General features: G+C 34.5%; 1 protein-coding gene across 1 annotated transcript in view; it reads right to left on the reverse strand.

Moving 5' to 3' along the window:
• LOC125680796 (low-density lipoprotein receptor-related protein 2-like) overlaps positions 1 to 23,589 on the reverse strand; it is a 64,085-nt gene extending 40,496 nt beyond the window's left edge. Inside the window, exons 1-25 of the mRNA XM_048920569.2 lie at positions 23,413 to 23,589; positions 22,400 to 22,620; positions 20,848 to 20,976; positions 20,371 to 20,604; positions 17,469 to 17,664; positions 17,201 to 17,377; positions 17,021 to 17,109; positions 16,788 to 16,928; positions 16,265 to 16,549; positions 14,424 to 14,537; positions 14,232 to 14,292; positions 13,819 to 13,877; positions 12,890 to 13,126; positions 10,587 to 10,715; positions 9,719 to 9,844; positions 8,670 to 8,801; positions 8,371 to 8,490; positions 7,523 to 7,648; positions 6,662 to 6,870; positions 4,194 to 4,378; positions 3,857 to 4,085; positions 3,100 to 3,286; positions 1,504 to 1,632; positions 596 to 768; positions 133 to 386 (exon numbers count right to left, since the gene is read on the reverse strand). Of these exons, the coding sequence (XP_048776526.2) occupies positions 133 to 386; positions 596 to 768; positions 1,504 to 1,632; positions 3,100 to 3,286; positions 3,857 to 4,085; positions 4,194 to 4,378; positions 6,662 to 6,870; positions 7,523 to 7,648; positions 8,371 to 8,490; positions 8,670 to 8,801; positions 9,719 to 9,844; positions 10,587 to 10,715; positions 12,890 to 13,126; positions 13,819 to 13,877; positions 14,232 to 14,292; positions 14,424 to 14,537; positions 16,265 to 16,549; positions 16,788 to 16,928; positions 17,021 to 17,109; positions 17,201 to 17,377; positions 17,469 to 17,664; positions 20,371 to 20,604; positions 20,848 to 20,976; positions 22,400 to 22,620; positions 23,413 to 23,558 (4,088 nt within the window). The 5' untranslated portion in view covers positions 23,559 to 23,589. The remainder of the gene's footprint in view (positions 1 to 132; positions 387 to 595; positions 769 to 1,503; positions 1,633 to 3,099; positions 3,287 to 3,856; positions 4,086 to 4,193; positions 4,379 to 6,661; positions 6,871 to 7,522; positions 7,649 to 8,370; positions 8,491 to 8,669; positions 8,802 to 9,718; positions 9,845 to 10,586; positions 10,716 to 12,889; positions 13,127 to 13,818; positions 13,878 to 14,231; positions 14,293 to 14,423; positions 14,538 to 16,264; positions 16,550 to 16,787; positions 16,929 to 17,020; positions 17,110 to 17,200; positions 17,378 to 17,468; positions 17,665 to 20,370; positions 20,605 to 20,847; positions 20,977 to 22,399; positions 22,621 to 23,412) is intronic.
• Positions 23,590 to 24,551: the final 962 nt, after the last annotated feature.

Genomic DNA, 24,551 nt, shown 5'->3' on the forward strand with positions numbered 1-24,551 from the left:
TTATACTTAAAATAATAATCATTATAATGAGAAATAAGTCAAAATTCATAATGATCTTAACCTTTCATCATAAAATACTAACAACAGGACATACAGCAATAATTAAATAATTAGTTTATAATGTCTACTTACCCATGGTCTGGATCCAACACCAGTGACACAGGCCTGGCACAGTCATAGTTTTTGCCAGTGTTGCTGAGGAGAACTTTACGGTAGTGATTGTCTCCATCCATCCTCATCACCTCTATAGTACCAGCCTCATCGTCTGTCCAGTACAGGTTCCTCGCTATCCAGTCCACTGCAATGGCACGGGGACTCCCAGAAAACAATGTTGGACTCATCTCTTTTATTTTCCCATTGACCAGAGAGATTGCCTTTACTGAAGACTAGGAGAAAATGGTAAATAATTCATAACAAAACTTAAAAGGAAATAAAATGTTTCACAGAACATTCTGTGGGTATTCATAGGGAGAGGGAGTAATAGAATTTCAAGTCAAAGTGTAAAAATTTTGAAATTAAAACTCAGATAAAAGCAAAAAGTGTTAATACAAACTATAGAAATATTTGGCATGAATTTGTCTTCTTTTTAACTTACATTGCCAACATCTGGTCTTTGCACTATATACATTGTTTTGTTAAGTGTATCAAAGTCAACGTCCAACACATTCTGTTTGCTGGAGAGAGGCAGCACATCATGTACAGTACTGTTGTTTAGGGTCAGGCCTATTAGACCAGTCTTTGTGATGTATACTAGGTACTCCTGTGTTACTGAAAATATAACACTCAAACTGTCAATACCTGTTCAACATGAACACTCAAACTGTAAGTACCTGTTCAACATGAACACTTAAACTGCAAGTACCTGTTCAACATGAACTCTCAAACTGCAAGTACCTGTTCAACATGAACTCTCAAACTGCAAGTACCTGTTCAACATGAACTCTCAAACTACAAGTACCTGTTCAACATGAACTCTCAAACTGCAAGTACCTGTTCAACATGAACACTTAAACTGCAAGTACCTGTTCAACATGAACTCTCAAACTGCAAGTACCTGTTCAACATGAACACTTAAACTGCAAGTACCTGTTCAACATGAACTCTCAAACTGTCAATACCTGTTCAACATGAACTCTCAAACTGCAAGTACCTGTTCAACATGAACTCTCAAACTGCAAGTACCTGTTCAACATGAACACTTAAACTGCAAGTACCTGTTCAACATGAACTCTCAAACTGTCAATACCTGTTCAACATGAACACTCAAACTGCAAGTACCTGTTCAACATGAACACTTAAACTGTCAATACCTGTTCAACATGAACACTTTCACAGCTTTTAGCAAAATCACCAGTGCCCCATTTGATACACCAAAACAAACTGTTGAATCACATTAACGGATACCATATAAATGTATTTTATATTCATTGATATCTAATTCTCATCTTCAAGGCATTTTAGATCTCCACTTTTTTCAATACATCGTCATTACACATATCCTACCTTCTTTACAGGTCCTACCATCCGCTTCCAGAACCATACCAACTGGACACGCACAAGAGTAACCCACTTTTTTATCAGCAGATAGCAAACAAAGATGGCTACATATTACTGAGGCGCAAGGATTGGTATCTAAAATATGAACATTGAAATCACTAAAATACATGTGAATTACTCTTGAAAATTTGAAGAGGAAAAATGTTTTACTTTGCATCAGTATCTTGAAAGTAAAAATTAGAATAACTCAAGATAAAGTATTTGAAAAAATCCATGAAATGTTTTGAAATAAAATCCATCAATGAATATCTTTATCAATCTTTTATTGAAGTGAAATTGATCATATAAGCAATCTTATAATTCATGACTGAAAATCATCATTTATAAAAATCATTTATTAAAAATATTCTATATTCCATATAAAGTGACTACTTTGAAATTAGCATGTGCATTTCGGGAAAATGAACCTTATTCGAACTCTTGACTTCCATATACTCAATATCTATAAACATTCTGAAAAGAACACGTTTTCCTATGGAAAGATTTTTATTACCGAAATGTATTTGCCTATCCTTCAGAATTAAAATATGATGGATTGAGGAAGCAGTTTTGATTTTTTTCGATTGGAATGCATGCATTAAATCAGGGCTCGAAATTAGCGAGAAATACTCGCAAAATGCGAGTACAAATGAAAAATAGCGAGTAAAAATAGTGGACACTCGAAAATTTTAGCGAGTGGTGATTTACAAACTATGATCGTATCGTATCCGCTTTATACGGTAATGCACCATTCGCTTTTCTTAAACTTGCACTCTGAATCATACAAACGCTTACATGAACGATCGATTTCAACAACCGTTTCTATCCGGATTTTTCTTTTACGAATTTTAAGGAACTCGGAGTCAAACAAATGCTTTAGAGGTCGGACATCGCATTATGATGAAAAGTACATGTGCCACGAGTCTTGTTCACCTATATTGGTGATTAAATTGAATTCTAAGTATGAGGTTTTTGTTATTCATTTATCTTAGAAGAAAAATAAAGTCGGAGTCTATGTTTTACCAAGTCTTCCGGTAGTTATTTTTATCAGAATCATGAGAATGTCCTATCTAAATTAATTTATTGTCATATTGAGGTCGGGTTGTAGTGATGACACGAGTGCACTGCTCACCGCGTAGACGATTATCAAAAAAGTCTATGGGGCTCATGATCGTGCTGCTTATAAAACCATGAGTCCCGGATGCGCTTTGAAAAATCACTAGTGACAACTCTGATGTGGCATGAAATTGGACCTGCGGTAAACAGGTTGTGGATTAGAGGTGCGATATTAATCAAGAGACCTAAACATGACTTACGTAACGTAGTGTCTTGTCCTAACGATGCCTGTTGACCCACAAGGCTCAGTAATGAATAATGATGGGGAAAATACATTGATTTTAAAAAAAAAAAACATGAAAAAAGAGCACTGCTTCATTATTTTTATTTTAGCTTGTAGGTTTTCATTTTAGCCTGTGGATTTTTTACCCACAGGCTAAAATTAGCCTGTGGTAGAAAAAGTTAATTTCGACCCCTGATTAAATCTAACATTTTTTGAGAACAGACCTTGAGGAAGAATGACTTGTCGTGCCGGATGCATAATGGCGATTCCCAGGGGTCTGAGGATAAAGCTGACTACAACATTGCGTCCTGCACAGTCAAATTTATTACATTTTGAGACACGCCCTGCCATCCTATCAGTCCAGTACATATAATCTTCAAACACAACAAGGTCATGGGGATGTCTTAAAAACTAAAACAGAAAACATGTTCCAATACTGCATAATTACAAAATAATGCAATAAAATGTAACAAAATAATTCAAGAAAGTGTAATATGAATCATATATTTCAATATTGATGCCAATTTAGTGAAATATTCATAATTCTATTACAGAAGATCTTGATATTTTTTGTGGATGAAATTTTGGCAATTTACCAGGTCTAATGAATTCGCAAAATAATATTTCGTACCAACAAAAAAAAATTCATGTTCTGTACATATGAAGTCTTTAAGCAAAGAAGTAAATTTGCAATATTTTGGTATACACAAATAAAAATCTAAAGATTTTATCAAAATTTGGCAAAAGTACTCTAGATTCATGTAAATATTTCGAGGTTTACGGCATACATTTAAAACTGTCTGATAGGGCACTCATGTAATCCATTTCACCCTATTTTCATTTTCAATTTTCAATGTTCTATACACTGTACAATCCCACATACTGTCTAATCCAATACAGAGCATGTCTGACTACATAAATATTACTGTATATACTGATAATCTAGTCAAATCTACAGTACTATCATTACAAAACACTCACATGGTCATTTGCAAAAACTTTTGTTCTCCCAGACCCGTCATAATTACAAAACTCTATAAAGTCAAGTCTGGCATCTGTGAAGTACAGCCTTCGATTGGGATAGTCCAGTGTCAATCCATTAGGCCAGTATAAGTTGTCTGAAATAATGATTTTCCTCCCAATTCCATCCATCCCTGATCTCTCTATCTTTGGATTCTGTCCCCAATCAGTCCAAAATAGGAATCGAGCTCTGACAATAAAAAAGAACAAATTCAAATGCAAGATAACTGCAAAATTTTAAACCACTTAACTAGATTCTGAATAAACAAACAAAGATATGTTAAATCATGTACTGTACCCACTGCGGGGGTCGACTTCGATGCCTCTCGGGTTGGTGATGTTCTCGCTGAACAGGATGGTTTTCATGCTGCCATCTAACTTGGCTACCTCGATGGTTTCCACCACATAGTCATTCCAATACAAGTTTCCACCAATCCAATCCACAGCAAGATCCTCCACGACATTTACTCCAACAGGGAAAACCTTCAGAAACACACAAGTATTAATAACCGGGAAAACCTTCAGAAACACACAAGTATTAATAACCGGGAAAACCTTCAGAAACACACAAGTATTAATAACTGGGAAAACCTTCAAAAACACACAAGTATTAATAACCGGTAAAACCTTCAGAAACACACAAGTATTAATAACCGGGAAAACCTTCAGAAACACACAAGTATTAATAACCGGGAAAACCTTCAGAAACACACACGTATTAATAACCGGGAAAACCTTCCGAAACACACAAGTATTAATAACCGGGGAAAACCTTCAGAAACACACACGTATTAATAACCGGGAAAACCTTCAGAAACACACACGTATTAATAACCGGAAAAAACCTTCAGAAACACACAAGTATTAATAACCGGGAAAACCTTCAGAAACACACAAGTATTAATAACCAGGAAAACCTTCAAAAACACACAAGTATTAATAACCGGGAAAACCTTCAGAAACACACAAGTATTAATAACCGGGAAAACCTTCAGAAACACACAAGTATTAATAACCGGGAAAACCTTCAGAAACACACAAGTATTAATAACCGGGAAAACCTTCAAAAACACACTATTAATAAGGGCTGTTCCAGAAATGATCAAATGGGGGGGTCGGGCGGCAAATGATATTTTTTTGTGTGGGTGGTCGTATTTTTTCATATTTTATTTGGTCCGTGGTTGGACTGTTAAAAAAATATTTATTATGGGTAGTGGGTAGTTTCTATTGTTTTATTTTGTGCCACGTGGGTGTTGAGTTTTCAGAATATTTTTATTGTCGCTCTTGTCGTGTTGGTTACAAAACGTCGAAGGGAAAATTGAAAACGTGCTTTCGAAATGCTGCTTTCGAAATCGGAAATCGGAAGTAACATAGAACTATTCGAGTTGTCGCTCTTTGCAGCGAATAACTTTCCATTACGGCACTCTTCAAATTATAGGCGCGTTTAGTAGGGTCCCTTTGGACGTGATGGCGGCGAACTCTGTTCTGTAGATTATTACAGTTTACAGTGCATCGATTTTGGGAATATTTTGAAACCAATAGGTATTCCGTTTTCTAATAAAAATAGGCAAACCTTAATTGATTTATACGAGGGTACCGATGCGTTATATTTATCAGTCAGTGTGATGGTGATATAGAGGCCTCCGGGCGCGGGCTCCATTAGAAGACGAACGATTCGTGGAAAAACATATCCATACCTATTTCATGATAATAGCATCATTTGGACTCCCAATCTTTCCAACATTCCCGCCATAGATGCCTTTGATTGTTGATGTGACATCGTTTCTTCAGAACTACTGTGATACAATGTCGCACAGGCATTACCGCGTCATTGACTAGAATGTGTTCCGAAAACCTCGCGAGATTTGTACCTTTTTCATTTTTAAAAATATTTTTGTGGTGGGTCTGGTTAGTTGTTTTTTTTAATTAGATGGGTCATTGTAAAATGAGTTTATCAATTTGATGGGTCATGGGGTAATTTTTTATTTTTTTTTATGGGTGCTTGGTATATACAAAAGGTGCCTCCCGACCCCCCCATGTATTTATTTCTGGAATAGCCCTAACTGGGAAAACCTTCAGAAACACACAAGTATTAATAACCGGAAAAAACCTTCAGAAACACACAAGTATTAATAACCGGGAAAACCTTCCAAATCACACAAGTATTAATAACGGGGAAAATCTTCAGAAACACACAAGTATTAATAACCGGGAAAACCTTCAGAAACACACAAGTATTAATAACCGGGAAAACCTTCAGAAACACACAAGTATTAATAACCGGGAAAACCTTCAGAAACACACAAGTATTAATAACCGGGAAAACCTTCAGAAACACACACGTATTAATAACCGGTAAAACCTTCAGAAACACACAAGTATTAATAACCGGGAAAACCTTCAGAAACACACAAGTATTAATAACCGGGAAAACCTTCCAAAACACACAAGTATTAATAACCGGGAAAACCTTCCAAAACACACAAGTATTAATAACCGGGAAAATTTTTTGAAGGTTTTCCCGGTTATTAATACTTGTGTGTTTCTGATGGTTTTCCCAGTTATTAATACTTGTGTGTTTCTGAAGGTATCCCAGTTAATAATACTTGTTTGTTTCTTAAGGTTTTCCCATTTATTTCAAATAATTGAACTTATAATTACAATAAACACATGATATTATACTGCACATTTGTGAAAAGTTAATTGACATCTATAGATCAAGGAAAATTATCTATCCGTTCCACTACTTTGATAATTTCAAAATACCTCTGTAAGGTTACTGCCATCCACATTAACCCTGAAAATCTTCTTTAAAGAAGAGTCTGAGAAAAAGATATGTTGTTTTTCTACATGGACATCCAGTCCGGCTAAGGCTTGGATCCCTGGGAGTTGGATGTTTGTTAATTCCATAACATCCAGCCCTGCCTTCATCAGGTCTTTCTGGCTGGTCACGAGGAGATAGGGCTTAGTCTCATCTAAAGGGAAATACAGATGTGGTATAAACATGTATATTACTATACAGATGTGGTATATACATATATATTACTATACAGATGTGGTATAAACATGTATATTACTATACAGATGTGGTATATACATATATATTACTATACAGATGTAGTATAAACATATATATTACTATACAGATGTGGTATATACATATTACTTTACAGATGAACTTTTTAAAAGGGGAAGGGAGAGCAGTATCATAAAAGATTTACCTCTGGGCTTTTTTTTAAAAAACATTTCCAAACTTGACCCTTACAGCCAATGCTTGAACAAACTTACAATACTGCATGAGGATGCTTGCACATTACCAGTAGTTTTACAAACTGTTTCCTTACTTTTGTAGAACATCTTTATCAATGTTTTTTGCTGTATAATCTGATTCAAACATTTAGTTCCTATTGTGGACCAAACCTAGCTTCAAAAGGTGGCATGGTTACAACACACTCAACTTACACTATGCAATGAATCTTTCACAGAAGTTTTGTCCATTAGTGACCACTTCCCATTTTCGTTATTTCTCTATGTGAAATGTTAGATTGATGATCTATTGCCTTTGATTAAAAAACTCTCACTTAAGCCTCTGGATCAGGTGAACTAATTAAAACAAACTGTACTCACTCCTCTCAGCCAGACAAGTGGTTTGATTGACCAGTTCGTATCCTGGATCGCATGTGCATTTAAACGACCCTTTGGTATTTATACAATGCTGACTACATTTTCCTGGGGGGTCACATTCATTATCATCTGAAAATAGCAAAAGTTCAAACCTATCATTTTAATAAGTCTTTATCTAATAAAACTCCATAATACAGGACTTCTGTAGACTTTGATGTCAGGTTGAAATGAGGACACAGTGTTTACATGTAGTTAATTATTGATCTAATACCTTAAAATGGAAATTCTTAGTGTTTCATACGATAGACACTTTACTAAATTCTCCTAAATACTTGTGAAAAAAGTCATACCAACCTAGTAATATAAAAAAAAACTTGCATACCCCAATATCTAATACTTGAAATAAGATCAAGAGTTTGAGTATGAGTACGGTAAAAGTTTTATAACCTCCAAGCCAGTTCTACAATGTATTGTATTGGCTCTTTCCAAAACTTTCAGGATTTACAAGCATTCATGAATTACACAGTATTCGTAAATATTCATGTAAAAATGATTCAAACGCATGTTAAATAATCTTGTCACATATCTATTTCATTCAAGTTGAAAATGAACGAACAGTAGTGAGGTGCCCATGGATAGTGCGCTAGTAATTAACAACTCTGGACTTTGATGTTTAAATGTATAGCTTCTTAAATAATCACCAAGTGACCAGTTTCGTGAGAAAATTTAAAACAGATATCATATTTAAGTGTTAGCTGGCATTATGAAATTTCATGGTACAGTCTTACAAAGTAGGGGCACATTTAATTTGCAGCAAATTATGTGAACGATTTTCTGCTTTTGTTTCTTACCCACACATTCCTTGGTTCCATTCAATACCTGACCCACAGGACAAATACACTCGGCCCCTCGCGGCGTCTGGATACACAGAAAGTTACAGTGACCATTCTCAACACCACATTCATCCGTATCTACATCAAAAATTAAATAAGTCTGACTTTTCTCTACATGCATTACCTCAGTAACTTTACTAAAGTTAACATTACATTTTACAATATTTTGCAAAGAAAAATATTTCCATACTTTCTGAAGTAAATTTTCCTGTACATTTAAAAAACAATTGATGTAGAAGGCAGGAAAAAGTACTCACTACAAATAGGGCTTTCATCATCCCCATTAGGACAGTCTGGGCTGCCATCACACACTTTTGTTCTGTTTATACACACTCTGGAATTTCCTGGACATTCCCACTGATGGTGAGGGCATTTAAAAGTAGGAGGTGCTGAAAAAATAGTGTAAAAGTTTAAAAACAGTTCTGCTTTGGTAAACATTTTTAAAACCTAGAACTGTCCTCGTTGGGACTAAGACATCTCCATCACTGAGGCAAATCAAAAATTGGGCACATTAAGAATGTCTACAGTTTCATGATGCTGCTTGATAGTGAGGTCTACAAAATATCTTCTTAAGATTAACCCTTACTATACCTTTGAACATAATTCAATATGCAGCATCATTAATCATGAAAATTCATGAAATATATGAACTATGTTAGAAAGTGAAACCTCATAAAATATCCAAATTTACCATTGTCAAAATTATTTGACCTTTTGACCCACCCCTAATCATCTTAACAGTTTTATGCGTGAAGATTCATATTTCTTGGTGATTATAGGAATTACATTTAGCTCAGAAAACATTTTCTGACATCAATGTCTAATCAATTTAACCTTTGACCCCAGTGGTCATCCAATGAAAGTCTTGTGTTTCTTGAATCTAGTAAAAAGGAAGTAATAACACAGATATATATGTGTTCTTTTATTCATATCCTGTGGGTCTGACCTATGGCATTTGACCCAAATATCAATAGGAGTCATCCTTGCCTCTACATGCATTTAATGTCCATAATATAAATTTTGAAGAATCCAAGTGATTACAAATCCTTTTAAAACTTCTTAATCTTTATATATCAATGTCAGATTCACATAAATTTTTTTACTTTTTTACCTTAAGTTTGTTAAGGATCATCTTTGCAAATAAGTCTGCTGGTGAAGTTTCATGACCCAAGGTAATGAGTAAAAATATTTATTGCCGGAAATTTTCAAAACTGGACTGACAGACAGCCCCCCCCCCCCCCCCCCAAATTGTTTGCAGAAGGGGTGTGCTAAAATTCAGCATCTGATTTGTGGTGTGCTATCTTACGACAAGTGAGACTTTGATCTTCATCAGAATTATCTCCACAATCATCGTCTCCATCACAGATCCAGGACTGGGAAATACAGCGACCATTGGCACACCTGAACCTGTCCGACCAACAGGTGGGCTCAGCTGTTACGAGAATAAAACTTCTGTAAAATTAATTCTTTTCATGATGACAATATTGTGCAGTTTGACAAGTTCATGGGGACTTTATTTTGTGGTAGAGGATTATGATTCTTTATTGTAGTTCGGTTTCTATAGTTTAGATTTGTAAGCATCATCACCCCACAAACACAATGAAATTAACCTGCACAAAAATTAGCTATTTCAAAGAAGTTTATTTCAATACTAAAAACTTTGGGGATGTTTTTTTTCTTCTAATTATTGAAACTTAGTACTTTATGTTGTTTGTATAGCTACCTCTAATGTCTTAGAGATATATTTTTGTTCTTTGTTATCACTTCTGTAGAACAGTTGTAAGTCCATACTCCAATATGGTGGGTTTTTTTTTAATTCAATAACTTCTCACCTGTATCTGATCGTGTGATTTTTTAATATAAATATCAATAATTTCAGTGAAAACTACGCAAATGCAATTATGAATATGAATGGACACAAGTTCAGTGTTGCAGGGCTAAAACGTCTATAGTGTTGAAATGATACGTTACAAATTGCAATATAAAGGTCTCTGGTGTGAATAAACTTGAATCTACACTACGTGAGGATGTTTGCATATAAATTTAACCTTGTGGTTCAACAGATCACTGTATAGAATAGAAAACTCCATAATCCAGGTCCATGCATTGGATAAAATTCAAATGACACTGTCGTTTCATCCATCCCTACAATGAAGTATTAAATTGTGACTCACGACAAGTATCAGGTTCATCTGATCCATCCTCACAATCTGCCTGGCCATCACATTTCCAGCTCTTGGGAATACATCCACCCTTCGTGCAGTTAAACTCATCTACCAAACACTTATTGTTTTCTCTTGTAGCTAAAATGTGCACAATATTTTCATACTATCAACTTCCATGTTATACAATTGAGTAAATTTTGGTTTTACAGGATTTCAGTTCGATGTTCATACACTCACAGAGAGCGCCTAAAACATCTTCGCAGTTTAATATTCTCAACAGTCTAATTGCCAACCAGCAAGTGACTATACTGCCCTTTATCATGGGTATAAGCAATTTTCATATTGATCAATTAAATCTAATCAATCCTCTTTGCCTATATAGTTGATTTTGTCTCAGCCAAACAAAAGCCATGGCTGCCATATTTCAGATCACTTCATAAAGCAACAATACTGCTGTAGGATCACTAGAAAAATGCTCGTATCCATAAATGTTCTGTGAATTCAGTCATTAGTCAATTTTGTCTCGGCCAATCAAAAATTGTGGTGGACATTTTGAAATTACAACCACTTTAAAAAGTAACCACCTTCTGTGGAATATTTGTACCAAATATGATGACTGGCAATGCAGCCATTCTGGAGGAGAAGCCAATTGCGTCTTAGCCAATCAAATTGCTTTAATATCTGAATCATTCCAAAAACTAACTGCTGAGGGACTACTACAGGAACAATTCTACAGGAGAAGCAGTCATTCTTAAAGAATTGATTTTCTCTCAATCTATAAAACACCAAAGTGGTCATACTGATATTTAAATCCCTCTAACTAGAAACAACACATCTGTCAGATCAGTTGTATCAAGTATGGTGACTAAGTATGCAGCTATTTAGGAGAAGTCCAATTTGTCTGTTAATCAAAACCCATGGCAGCTATGTTGAAATTCAGATCACTCCAAAAAGTAACAACACTTCCGAGGGATTCCTACAGGATCAAGTGGGCTTGAAGTTCATGAAAAGTGGTACCCTAACAGTTCAAACATGAATATTTCCTTACTTATCGCAATTCACCTTTGAATTAGAACACTTTGGCCGATATAGTATTGCGTTGTGTGACGACACAATTGAATCTGTTTGTAATACAATTGCGAAATGCAACAGAAACTCTCATTGGTCCATATGTATAAGTCCGCCCAAATTCCCTTATACGGGAGTAGTCAGCATTTGAAAACATGACGGCCAGATGCTAGATGAAAAAAAAAACTTCAAAGGAAGAAAGAGAAAAAGTTGTATTCTTGTGTTGTTGTCTCATAAATGTAATATAAAAAAAATTCCTAACATATTTTCCTACTATACTTGTGTCCAAACTTACCTTCAAATATTTATTAAAGCCCCATACGACCCAAAGACTCGATCACAGCTTTTGATGATTTCGTTCGTAGACGTAGCCATGTTAGGTAGCCAGTCAATTCGAATCCCGGTTCATTTCCATATTGGCACAATAGCGTCTAGATGTGTACTAATACCCCACAAATATTTTAGCTAAATTGTTTAAATAATATACCACCCCAATCCTATTAAATGATAATTATTCAAATAGCTAAACTCACGGCAGTGCGGCTTTCATTAGTCATGAGCGGCCGCGCCGGCCGGTCTCCATCTAATGTCCTTATGTAGCATATTCGTTCATCTACAGCTTATTTTACCTTTACAAAAACTGGTACAAAAATGTTTTAATTTTTATTAATTATTCGTGTTGATAATAAATGAAGAGCGAATACATAACTTACAACCGATTTTATGAATAGATACCAATAGCAAGAGTTCGAATTGATCGGCTACCTAACATGGCTACGTCAACAAACGAAATCATTTGAAGCTGCGAGTTTTCGGGTGGTGTGTGGCTTTAATGAATATTTGAAGGTATGTTTGGACGCAAGTATATAGTAGGAAAATATGTTAAGATTTTTTAATATTGAGTTTATGAGACAGCAACACAAGAATACACCGATTTCAGGCCTCAACCATCCGCAGCTTTTTGTGACCCGTAAATCAAAGGTTTTTATAAGAGGTGGATCTTTTCAGAGAGCTATGTACAGTTCTCCAGCTACACTGAATCCGCTCGAGAAAGTGGGCGGGCTGTAATCGGCCAATGAAAACTCTTGCTGTATTACATCAAACATGTCATTCAAATTGTTCAATCGTCTCATTCAATTGTGTCGTCACACAACGCAATACTATATCGGGTAAAGCGTTCTAATTTAAAGGTGAATTGCGATAACAGACAACAGGTCATTTAGGAGATGATTTTTGTAACTTACGACAATCCAGCTCATCGCTCTTGTCCTGACAGTCTGGAGCTCCGTCGCAGTGATACCGCTCAGGAATGCACTGTCTCACTTTCTTACAGGTCCATTTGCCATCAGCGCACACTAAAGGGGGACAATCTTTTTCATCCGATCCATCGTAACAATCCTTATATCCATCACAGACTTTCTTGTCAAATATACAGCGATTATCTCCACACTGGAAGTGGTCCACATCGCATTTGTGAGCGCCTAGAAAACGAAATGAAGATCAAAATCAAGAAGAATATATTATGTAAACTTCACTAGTTATAGAAGTACTTGATATCAATTCCATATTTTCCCCATGTTTTTAGACTGTTGATTACATTGTGGGACTCTCGTTTTCAGATCACCATATTAGTGATCTGTACATGAACAATTATCCCCTAGCTCAAATGGTCAGTTTTGCCTACACAAAATTTTCATTTTAACATTTTTTGTTTTTCTTGTAAAAATCATTGCATTGTTATCCAAACTTAACTTTTTTCCCCATATAAATGGGGGTATATAATACAAAGCTAACCAAAATTGCCCTAATTAGTTTTTTTTTAAATTAACTATTAAATGAAATCTCTATAATATTTACTATATATTTCTGTGCTATGCCCTGTTGTTGCCTTATAAATAATGATTTGCTAAAATAATGTACCAATGACATCACCAGCATAGCTGTTAGTGACGTATTATGAAAATCATAAAATCACTAAATTTTCATTACATTTTTCATGATTTTCACTACTTCCGCATGCTTGAACTATTATCAATAAGAAGTTTAAAATGTTCAATTGTTACTGCACGACGGACGACTATAGCTGGACAACAACCAATTGCAATAGTTCACCCAAGTTTACTCAGGTGACCTATAAAAATAATAACCCTACAAAGATTAATGTTAAACTTACCACAAAAATCGCCTTCATCTGAGCCATCACCACAATCATTGTCAGTGTCGCATTTAAACCTATGAGAAAATATAAAAATTATTTCAATGGAAATTACAAAATCCATTTTGGAAAATTTAGAAATTCAGAGAAAAAATGTAAGGTTTTATCATTTTCCTACATACATGGAATAACAGCATAACTGTGTGTGTACAAATAATAATAGTTTGTTTTAACCTATTATCAATAAGAAAGATCAATACATAAATACATTATATAGCATGCAACCTATCCCAAGGCCTTGGGCATAATCTCCATGAAGTATATACCTGACCCTTTCAGTTAGTTCTTCCATAAGCAAAAGTTAGTAATTACATTGTATGTCACAGAACCCCAAAGACACTCATTCCTGAATAAAATTCATTTCTTTGTACCTCCTATTAATACACAGCGTGTTATTACACCTGAACTGTGTAGGGCCACAAGTTTTATTAGCTGAAATCAAAGAGAATGGAGTGAACGAAAAATGACAGAAAGGTGAGAATTCCGTGAACAATTTAAAAAAACAAAATTTTTCTGGGAATTGACTTGACGAGAAACAAGCTCCAGCCTAGTCATGTACTTACAGCAGCCGAGTTCATCCGAGCTGTCTCCACAGTCGTTGTCTCCATCACATTTCCACTTCAGGTCTATACAGCGATTGTTGTGACACGTGAAATGCTGAGGGCTACAGGTTCTACCTACCAAGATAATTAACATGAGAATCATATCCCACTAATTTCCTAATATCACCCTTAACAAACTAATTAAGAATGAAAAGAACACATACATATGCATGTTGTAGTAAAGCATTGGCAGCATTAAATTTCATCCTAGTCTAAAGCATAAGAATTTATGCAGCACTCACAAAAATTGTGGACAGATTAAGTCCCTCAAAACTTCAAATTAGGTACATTTACTGTGTTCAGCATTTTGCAGTTGCCAGATTACATTATTTTCCCATTATATCCAGCGCGAGATTGACTTGACCCATGTGAGAATTTTCTGTCTTACACTGCTGCGACATCATTGATTGTGACATCATGTATTTTCTATGATTTACATTACACGGTGAAGTAAAATATTTTGTATTGTCTTCTTTAAATTTCAATTTGATATAGCTTTCTGGTGAACAACCTTGGGTTTTTTAGTTAACATTTAGTGTAATGTTGTGCATTCATCTTACAATTTTTATTAAGTTTTTCTATACATTGACAAATGTATCAGATTTTGAATAGCTGAATCAATTGTTCATTGTTTGTGTTGCTTTTATAATCATATTCTCACACTTGATTTTAATGCACTGACCATTAGCTCACATCTGCTGCTTATTTTAAAGTCATTATGTTTATTTAACTTGGGTAGGGTCTGCATTTTCATATTTATCTTAATCATGAAACAATGCGGGTTTCTGTGTGAGTTTGACTATTTATGTGTGTTTTTCACATACACAATTCATTCCTGTAAAGACTATCAACTGTCCAAAACATTATAATTTAGAGAAACAGTGGCTGATGCAAGTTTTACAAATTCTGATATCTGTTTTTTAGAGCTGCAATTTAAAACCATTGTAAAGTTCATTTGTACTTTAAACGTAGTGAATTACAGGCATCTAATTTGAGTGGCAGTGTAACCTAATTTAATTTTAAAACTTTATCATTATGACTTTGTATTTCATTTTATCTACAGAATATACTTGTATTTGTTTGTTGAAGCTTTTTACCATACACGCACACATACGTATACACACATATACATACATACGTATACTCACTTAAAACAGGGACAAACTTGCACTATTTAGGATCCGCGTGCATAAGTGAACGGTTTGTGGTCAATAAAATGAAACTGGTTAGTGACTGTTGTATGTAGGTGTTTTACCAAAAGTTACATGGAAGGCAGTATACTTAGTGTAAACCACTTTTGGTTATGCTCTTTCTGTCTGTCTTAATAGTTTTTGCTCAAATGAGGATTTTGATAATTTTGAATTTTCTAAAAGCTCCTGAATTTATGCATTAAACTGTGGGTAAAATGTGAGAAAAATAATCCTTCATTATTTACACATGTGAAAGCCTCGTCCTAGACTGCAAATCTTGTCCCCTTGGTCTTGTCCCTATCCCACACTCGTAGTAATGAAGGATTCTATCAATCTCAAAATCAACATTTGGTTACTAACTGTAGCAAAGTTACCTGTGTGTTTCTTGTAACACTAGATAAAGATGTACCAATTCATAATGAAGTCAACAAGTTCTTTTGTGATGGGGTACAGAGAAAAGATACATAGTGTATAAATAACATCTGAGTTTTTCATATCAAACACAGTTGTTTTTTTTTATAAAGTCCAAAATGTCTTTAACTTCACTTCAGTCTACTAACCCAAAATAAAACTCTGTACAAAAATTACACTGTCTTCCTCTTTCATCACTACCTTTGGTACAATTATTTTCGTCTGTATTGTCCAGACAGTCATTTTCCTGGTCACAGGTGAAGGTGATCGGTACGCAGCGTTTGTTGTCACAGGTGAAGAATCCAGGACGACACTTCTCCTCCTTAAAAACCTCTTTATCCGGACGACAGGTCCTCATGTCCTCGTTCAGCTTCATCCCAAACGGACAGGCACACTTCCTGCCTAACCGCTGCATACCCCCAGAGTACGGCACCGGGAAGCAGAAATGAGAACAGTCCCCATTCCTCTTGACACAAGCATGATCAACTGAAAAACAGCACACCAACATCAGCTATGTTTCTTAAAATTGATATTTAAGGTACATTTTTATTTAAGATAATATGGTGATTTCCTGAGATATCAGTATCTTATCTTTATTTTTGCTTTTTATTATGTAAGCAAAAGCTAATCATATTGTATTTAGATGAGTTTGGACAATATTGTGAGCTGATCTGATTAAATACATGCATGAACTGTGAATATGAATTGATGTACATGCACATACATGGTTTCTGTTGTATCTCTTCATCATAAACAGTAATATCTCGTAGATACTCTATTCCTTTTCTCAAGACAGTCTGCTGATGACCCTTTTGGTTGATTTGAATGATGGCTTCCAACTTCCAGTCAGAGAAAAATATTTTTCCTACAGCAACAGGCCAAGACATTGCATTAATTCAAACAACACACTCCCATGTCAAAGATCTATTCTGTTTGATATTTCTTCATAAAGCTAACCTCGATAGGCAACAATTCCAAAGGGATGAGCAATAGACACTCCAGTAATTGTTATTACATCTCCCCCATCAAAGTCTGAATGCTGTATCCTGTTTGAAAATATTAAGTTAATTAATGTACCTGTAAAAACCCTTTCTTCAATATGTTACATCAGTAATTGTTGTAATATGAGAGCCTTACCTGTCAAAGTAGGCATCTACCCAGAACAGTCTGTCAGTGTGGAAGTCAATACTGAGTCCATTGGGCCAGCCCAGCTCATGTTGTCTGATTTTAGTCATGTTAGTGCCATCCCCAAATGTTCTGGCAATATAGGGGCTCTGCATAGTGTTTTTCATCCAGTCAGAAAAAAACAACCACCTAAAATGCACATTTTAAATCACATATATTTACGCTATGAAACCTTGTGATTATACCAAAGAATAAGGTAAACAGAGAACGGATCCTTTACCCCTTCAGTGGATGGACAACCACAGATCTGGGCTTGCCAGTCCCCGACATCAGAACCAGGGTCTCATTAGGGGACTGCAGTCTAAGAACTGACAGTGTGCCCTGAAAGAAGTCCGTGAAGTAGAGATTCTTGGAGACCCAGTCTACACTCAATCCCTCAACAGATCGCACCTTCTTCACAGTCAGAGCAGACGGTCCTGTAAATTTATATAGAAAATTGATAGTATTAACAAATGAATGAAGTTTTTTTCTTTCTTGAATAAAGAACATACCAGATCCATCCATGTTCATTTTACTAGCTCATTTCCACAACTGTGCATTTCAATAAAATGAGGAAAAGTGGTCTACCAATGGATACCAAGACCCATAACAAATTAAACTGAGATCAGGGACTTACAGTTAGTACATGCATGTACATATTCCAAGAATTGTTTTACATTTGGAAAATATTGGATACAATCAGAATCCTATACACAAGCAAACTAACAAAATGTGATTTCACTATGCCCCTCCACATGGCCACATTCCAATTGGAATAAACTTGATCTTGACCTTGATTAATGACCTTGACCTTTATCAGTCACATCTTTGACCTTTCGGTTCACAAAGTATGATGTCTTGATCAAAAATATTCATTTTGGATGTTTGATCATGGTGGGGTTGAAAGTAACCTGAAAAGGGATTTATGCAACTGAAAAACTGTTATGCATAGACAATAGCATCCAATACTTGAATGACAGCGAGAATCTTTAGTTGCCTCAACAATGCAGCATTAATCCAGGTAAGGCTTACCTTGACTTACATATAGGAATGGACCTGCTGAAAAAATTTTGCAGTATCTAACGCTAATGTTCATTCCTAAATGCATCATTTGATCTACACAAGTTTGGTAAGTTAGGGTTATGTAACGTAGGGATGGGACTTGCTCAAAATAATTTAACTGGTAGCCTAAGGTGTATAAACAGCGGCCAAAGGCAAAGATTATCTTCACAACTTAACCAACTTCAGCTAAACATTAAAGGTTTTACCACTTCAGACAATCTGTTGAATTCTATCTACATATGTTTTACCACCTCAATCAATCTGTTAAATTCTATCTAAATTCGTTTTACCACTTTGATCAATTTGCTAAGTTCTATCTAAATTTCTTTTACCACTTCAGTCAATCTGTTAAATTCTATCTAAATTCATTATACCACTTCAATCAATCTGCTAAATTCTATCTAAATTCATTTTACCACTTCAATAAATCCACTAAATTCTATCTAAATTTGTTTTACCACTTCAATCAATCTGTTAAATTCTATCTAAATTCGTTTTACCACTTCAATCAATCTGCTAAATTCTATCTAAATTCCTTTTACCACTTCAGTCAATCTGCTAAATTCTATCTAAATTCGTTTTACCACTTCCATCAATCTGTTAAATTCTATCTAAATTCGTTTTACCACTTCAGAAAATCTGTTAAATTCTATCTAAATTCGTTTTACCACTTCAGAAAATCTGTTAAATTCTATCTAAATTCATTTTACCACTTCAATCAATCTGTTAAATTCTACCTAAATTCATTTTACCACTTCAATCAATCTGTTAAATTCTATCTAAATTCGTTTTACCACTTCAATCAAAATGCTTAATTCTATCTAAATTCATTTTACCACTTACAGCGAATTACAAAAGACCGGTTGAGTTTTCAATTGCCTGCTGGATTGATCAACAGACTTTACAATTTGGTCAGCAAAGTATCACATTTGGTCTGAATTTAGGTCACAAAGTTACTCAGGTATGACAAAGAATTGACAACTTTTTTTTCTCAGTGTGAGTGACAACCCCATAAATAAGATAACACTTCAGTTTTACTGATTATTTCAGGAAAAAGAATTTCTCTAATTGTATAAGTTAATAATTTCTTTGTTAAAATATCTCTCCATCTTATTTTTTTCATGGTTATAAGCTGAATAGGTGTTGTAAAATTCCCAAAATTAGATGTGCACTAACCAACCCTAAAAACTATAAATAGAATAGAAAGTCTTAACTTAAATGGTTAGCTATAATAACAAGAATTCTATTGGTCAGAAACAGTAACAATAGAAGAGTTTTCTGGAAGTTTTCTTTGTGTGATATGAATGGAATGACCTCAAATTGACAAACAGAGGAATGGTACATGTGCATGTGGACACTTTGTGAGATGTCTAATGAATTTTTTTAAAAAGTGAAATTGATAAGAGTTTAGTAAAGTTCAATTTAATCAATAAAAAAAATTGTATTTGAGAGAGAGAGAGAGGGAGAGAGAGAGAGAAATACACCCTTTTCTTTACTTAAAGTAATCAAAAGTATTTTTGAAAGAAAAATATAATCAAATTTGATTTTATTCCAAATTTATTGATTTAAAAACACTTGGAAATAATGTTTCAAATTAGAGAGAGAAAGAGAGAGAGAGAGTATGTGTGTGTGTGTGTACCTTTAATTAAACATGTTAAAGTAATCAAATGTATATCTGAGAGAGAAATATATTCAATTTGATTTAATTGATGTTCACTTTGAAAAAAAGACACTGAAATCAACTCAGATTTACCTGTAAAAGCAATCTACGCTTGAGTAACTTTGTGACCTAAATTCAGACCAAATGTGATTCTTGGCTGACCAAATTGTAAAGTCTATTGATCAATCCAGCAGGCAATTGAAAACTCAACCGGTCTTTTGTAATTCGCTGTAAGTCAATCTGCTAAATTCTATCTAAATTCATTTTAACACTTCAATCGATCTGTTAAATTCTATCTAAATTCGTTTTAGCACTTCAACCAATCTGTTAAATTCTATCTAAATTCAATCAATCTGCTAAATTCTATCTAAATTCGTTTTACCACTTCAATCAATATGTTAAATTCTATCTAATTTCATACTGATTGATCCATCCACTTTGGCTTTCATGATGGCGAAATTCCTGATGTCTGAGAAGTACACCATTTTCTCCTCGGCATCATAGTCTACTGCCACATAGTTGACGCCAAGATGACCAGTGTCTTTAGCGAATAACTGGGGAATGGCATCCACTGCATAAGAAGTATCGGAGGGCGGAGTAAGGGAAATCCCCCTCACAGAGTATTTAGCAGCAAACAAGAGCAAGATGTTAATCTCTGTCACAGACAAAAAATGTTTTTCACTATTTTTGAATTATGAAATGTCATAACATTATGAAATGTCATAACATCTCTGAAATCCATATTAAAGTGGCTGTATATTTAATGAAGCATAAACTCAAGAGTTGACAGTTTGAGGCATTATGAAAAATAGAATGCTGCTTTATAAATTTTACAAATACTTTTTTCTTTGTACAATCAATGCCAGTTAAAATTTGTTTGCAATTAGTGCTTCCTTACTTGTACAGTTAATGCCATTGCTTGAGAGTTCATATCCGATAGAGCACAAACATTTATATCCCAGGCCATTGTTCTCAGTAATGTGTGTCAAAGTGCAAATCTGCTCACACTTGTTCTCAGAGCAAGGATCTGAAGCAAAAAGGAAGATGTGTTCAGGAAAAAGGAAGATGTGTTCAGGTAAAATGTCCATGAAATATTACCCAGATATTCTATAGAATGTAGATGTAAATGTACATATGATAACATGCTTTATGAATTCTGTATTGGCAAATTAAAACCAACATAGTGATTCCACCACCAATCATACAGTAAAATAAGTTCATTCTATTTAGGATTGTAGTATCTATGATTGTGACTGTAGTATCTATGATTGTGACAGTAGTATCTATGATAGACTGTAGTATCTATGATTCTGACTGTAGTATCTATGATTCTGATTGTAGTATCTATGATAGACTGTAGTATCTATGATTCTGACTGTAGTATCTATGATTCTGATTGTAGTATCTATGATTCTGACTGTAGTATCTATGATTGTGATTGTAGTATCTATGATAGACTGTAGTATCTATGATTGTGACTGTAGTATCTATGATTCTGATTGTAGTATCTATGATTGTGACTGTAGTATCTATGATTGTGATTGTAGTATCTATGATAGACTGTAGTATCTATGATTGTGACTGTAGTGTCTATGATTCTGACTGTAGTATCTATGATTGTGACTGTAGTATCTATGATAGACTGTAGTATCTATAATTCTGACTGTAGTATCTATGATTCTGACTGTAGTATCTATGATTGTGACTGTAGTATCTATGATAGACTGTAGTATCTATGATTGTGACTGTAGTATCTATGATTGTGACTGTAGTATCTATAATTCTGACTGTAGTATCTATAATTCTGACTGTAGTATCTATGATTCTGACTGTAGTATCTATAATTCTGACTGTAGTATCTATGATTCTGACTGTAGTATCTATGATTGTGACTGTAGTATCTATGGTAGACTGTAGTATCTATGATTCTGACTGTAGTATCTATAATTCTGATTGTAGTATCTATGATTCTGACTGTAGTATCTATGATTCTGACTGTAGTATCTATAATTCTGACTGTAGTATCTATGATTCTGACTGTAGTATCTATAATTCTGACTGTAGTATCTATGATTCTGACTGTAGTATCTATGGTAGACTGTAGTATCTATGATTCTGATTGTAGTATCTATGATTGTGACTGTAGTATCTATGATTCTGACTGTAGTATCTATAATTCTGACTGTAGTATCTATGATTCTGATTGTAGTATCTATGATAGACTGTAGTATCTATGATTGTGACTGTAGTATCTATGGTAGACTGTAGTATCTATGATTCTGATTGTAGTATCTATGATTCTGACTGTAGTATCTATGATTCTGATTGTAGTATCTATGATTGTGACTGTAGTATCTATAATTCTGACTGTAGTATCTATGATTCTGACTGTAGTATCTATGATAGACTGTAGTATCTATGATTGTGATTGTAGTATCTATGATTCTAACTTTTCCTGTCCTTCATGTGCTGAACAGATTGATGGAAAACTCGAACACAGCGGATTCGTTTATTTTTTGGATCATGGAATATCCGTTGCGGATCCTCATCTCCATATTTATCCACCTTCATCACTCCCATCTTAGTATCATCTGCCCAATATAACTGGTCCTCAAAGCGAGTTAGGCTGATAGCATTGGGAATCTTAATACCACCCAATATAACCGTGAATCTACAATGAAGGTCCATGTCATTCAATCAAATGTACAGCACAATATTTAATAACATTCTCAAACCTTACAGTACATTCAATCATTCATTAAGCATATGATTTCACATATTTAAATATTTTGTTCATTATCCAATGTATTTCTGATAAAATTGCAACTTTAGCACAGTTATTGAGTAAATATTAATTTCTTTTCAACACCAAGATACAAATAAATGTATCAACATATTATAAAATACAGGAAAAACTGCCTAATCTGACACCTGTGCAATCTGTTTTAATGGGCATTCTGACAAAATTCTCTCTCCCAGTGCATGTCAGATTAGACAAGTTTCCCTGTAGTGGATTGAATACAGTGACTGTGCGACACTGGTGCTACTGATTCAAGATCCTTTTAAACAGCCCACGACATAGAATAAATACACACACAATAATCATTACATAGCAAAATATGTCAGTTTTAAGTTACCGTATAAGTGGTATTTTTAGCAAGACACAAATTTAGCATTTTTGCCATAATAATAATAATATCCTTTATTTATACAGGATTGAACAACTAGTTTGCATTGTGGTCTTGTCTATAACATATATATACCCATAAATTATGGGTACATACATTTAGTGAGAGTTAATTTTAGCGACTTCATAATTTCCAAGGAAGATAACTACTACCTCCAATATGGAATTATTGTTAGCGATATTCAATTTTGGTGACTTCATCACTCTCGCTAATAATGCCAAAATCAAATCCTCACTAAAGATTTTGCTTTTACGGTATCTTTGAAGAATTGTTACCTAAATTTTCCATTGTAGTCAATTGTCTGAATGTGATCTAATCTACTATCTGTCCAGAAAATTCTTTTATTGACCGCATCAATGGCTATACTGGAAGGTGCCATGATACCGTTGTCCACCAATATAAATCTCCTACTGCCGTCCATGTGACAGCGCTCAATTCGAGTATCATGGCGAGGCTTTCTACCATAGTCTGAGAAAAACAGATACCTGCAAAGGTTACAAATGATTAATTACCACCATTATATTGTCTGAAAATTTGAAACATTGCAGCATATGAAGCAAAAAAGTTTTTGATACAATGAAATACTAAATTTTGCAAAATGGGTATAAATAACAGGTTTTGTTATTCTTACCCTGTCAGTGGATCAATTGCTAAAGCCCTAGGATCCTGAATATTGTCACTAATAATGTTTCTTTGATTTTCAGATCGAAGATCAACCACATCCACTACTTTTGCTCGCTGATCAACAATATACAAATTCTGAGCAATCCAATCATACGCCAAGCAGCGTGGCCTATACAGATCATTTATCTGTATTTCTTTTTGTCTACCACCATTCCTAAGATCTTTTGTGAAGATCTGTGAATAAAGCATCAAATTTTTAATTAACATATAAAATTTAAATTTAGAATGACTGTACTTGCTATATAACAATTCAAAAAGCTGAAAAATACCTTTTTGGAGCTCTCATCAATCCAGAAGATTTTGTTATTATATACGTCAAAGTCCATATTTTCTACTGATCTATTGACAACAACTTTATGATCTCCACCATTAGCATCCATACTGAAAATATGATTTTCCATAGCCACATACACTCTCATAGAGGCCCCTGTAATAAACAGAAATCAACTTAAGATATAAAATATAAACATACATCAACTCAGATATAAAAAATATTATTGACTCTATAGTCACAGTACACCATCATAAAGGTCCCTGTAATAAATACACATCAGTATCGCCATCAGAATCCATACTAAAGATACAGTCTTCCTTATCCATGTACACCCTCTCAGAGTCCCCTATAATACACAACATCATCATCCAGCCAAAAGCAGATCAGTCCATATGTTTAATATCACACAACCAAAAGCAGGTTCACAATACTGACTTTCAAAAAGAAAATAGTGAA

Source organism: Ostrea edulis, chromosome 2 (assembly GCF_947568905.1).
Source record: "Ostrea edulis chromosome 2, xbOstEdul1.1, whole genome shotgun sequence".
Classification (NCBI taxonomy): Eukaryota; Metazoa; Mollusca; class Bivalvia; order Ostreida; family Ostreidae; genus Ostrea; species Ostrea edulis.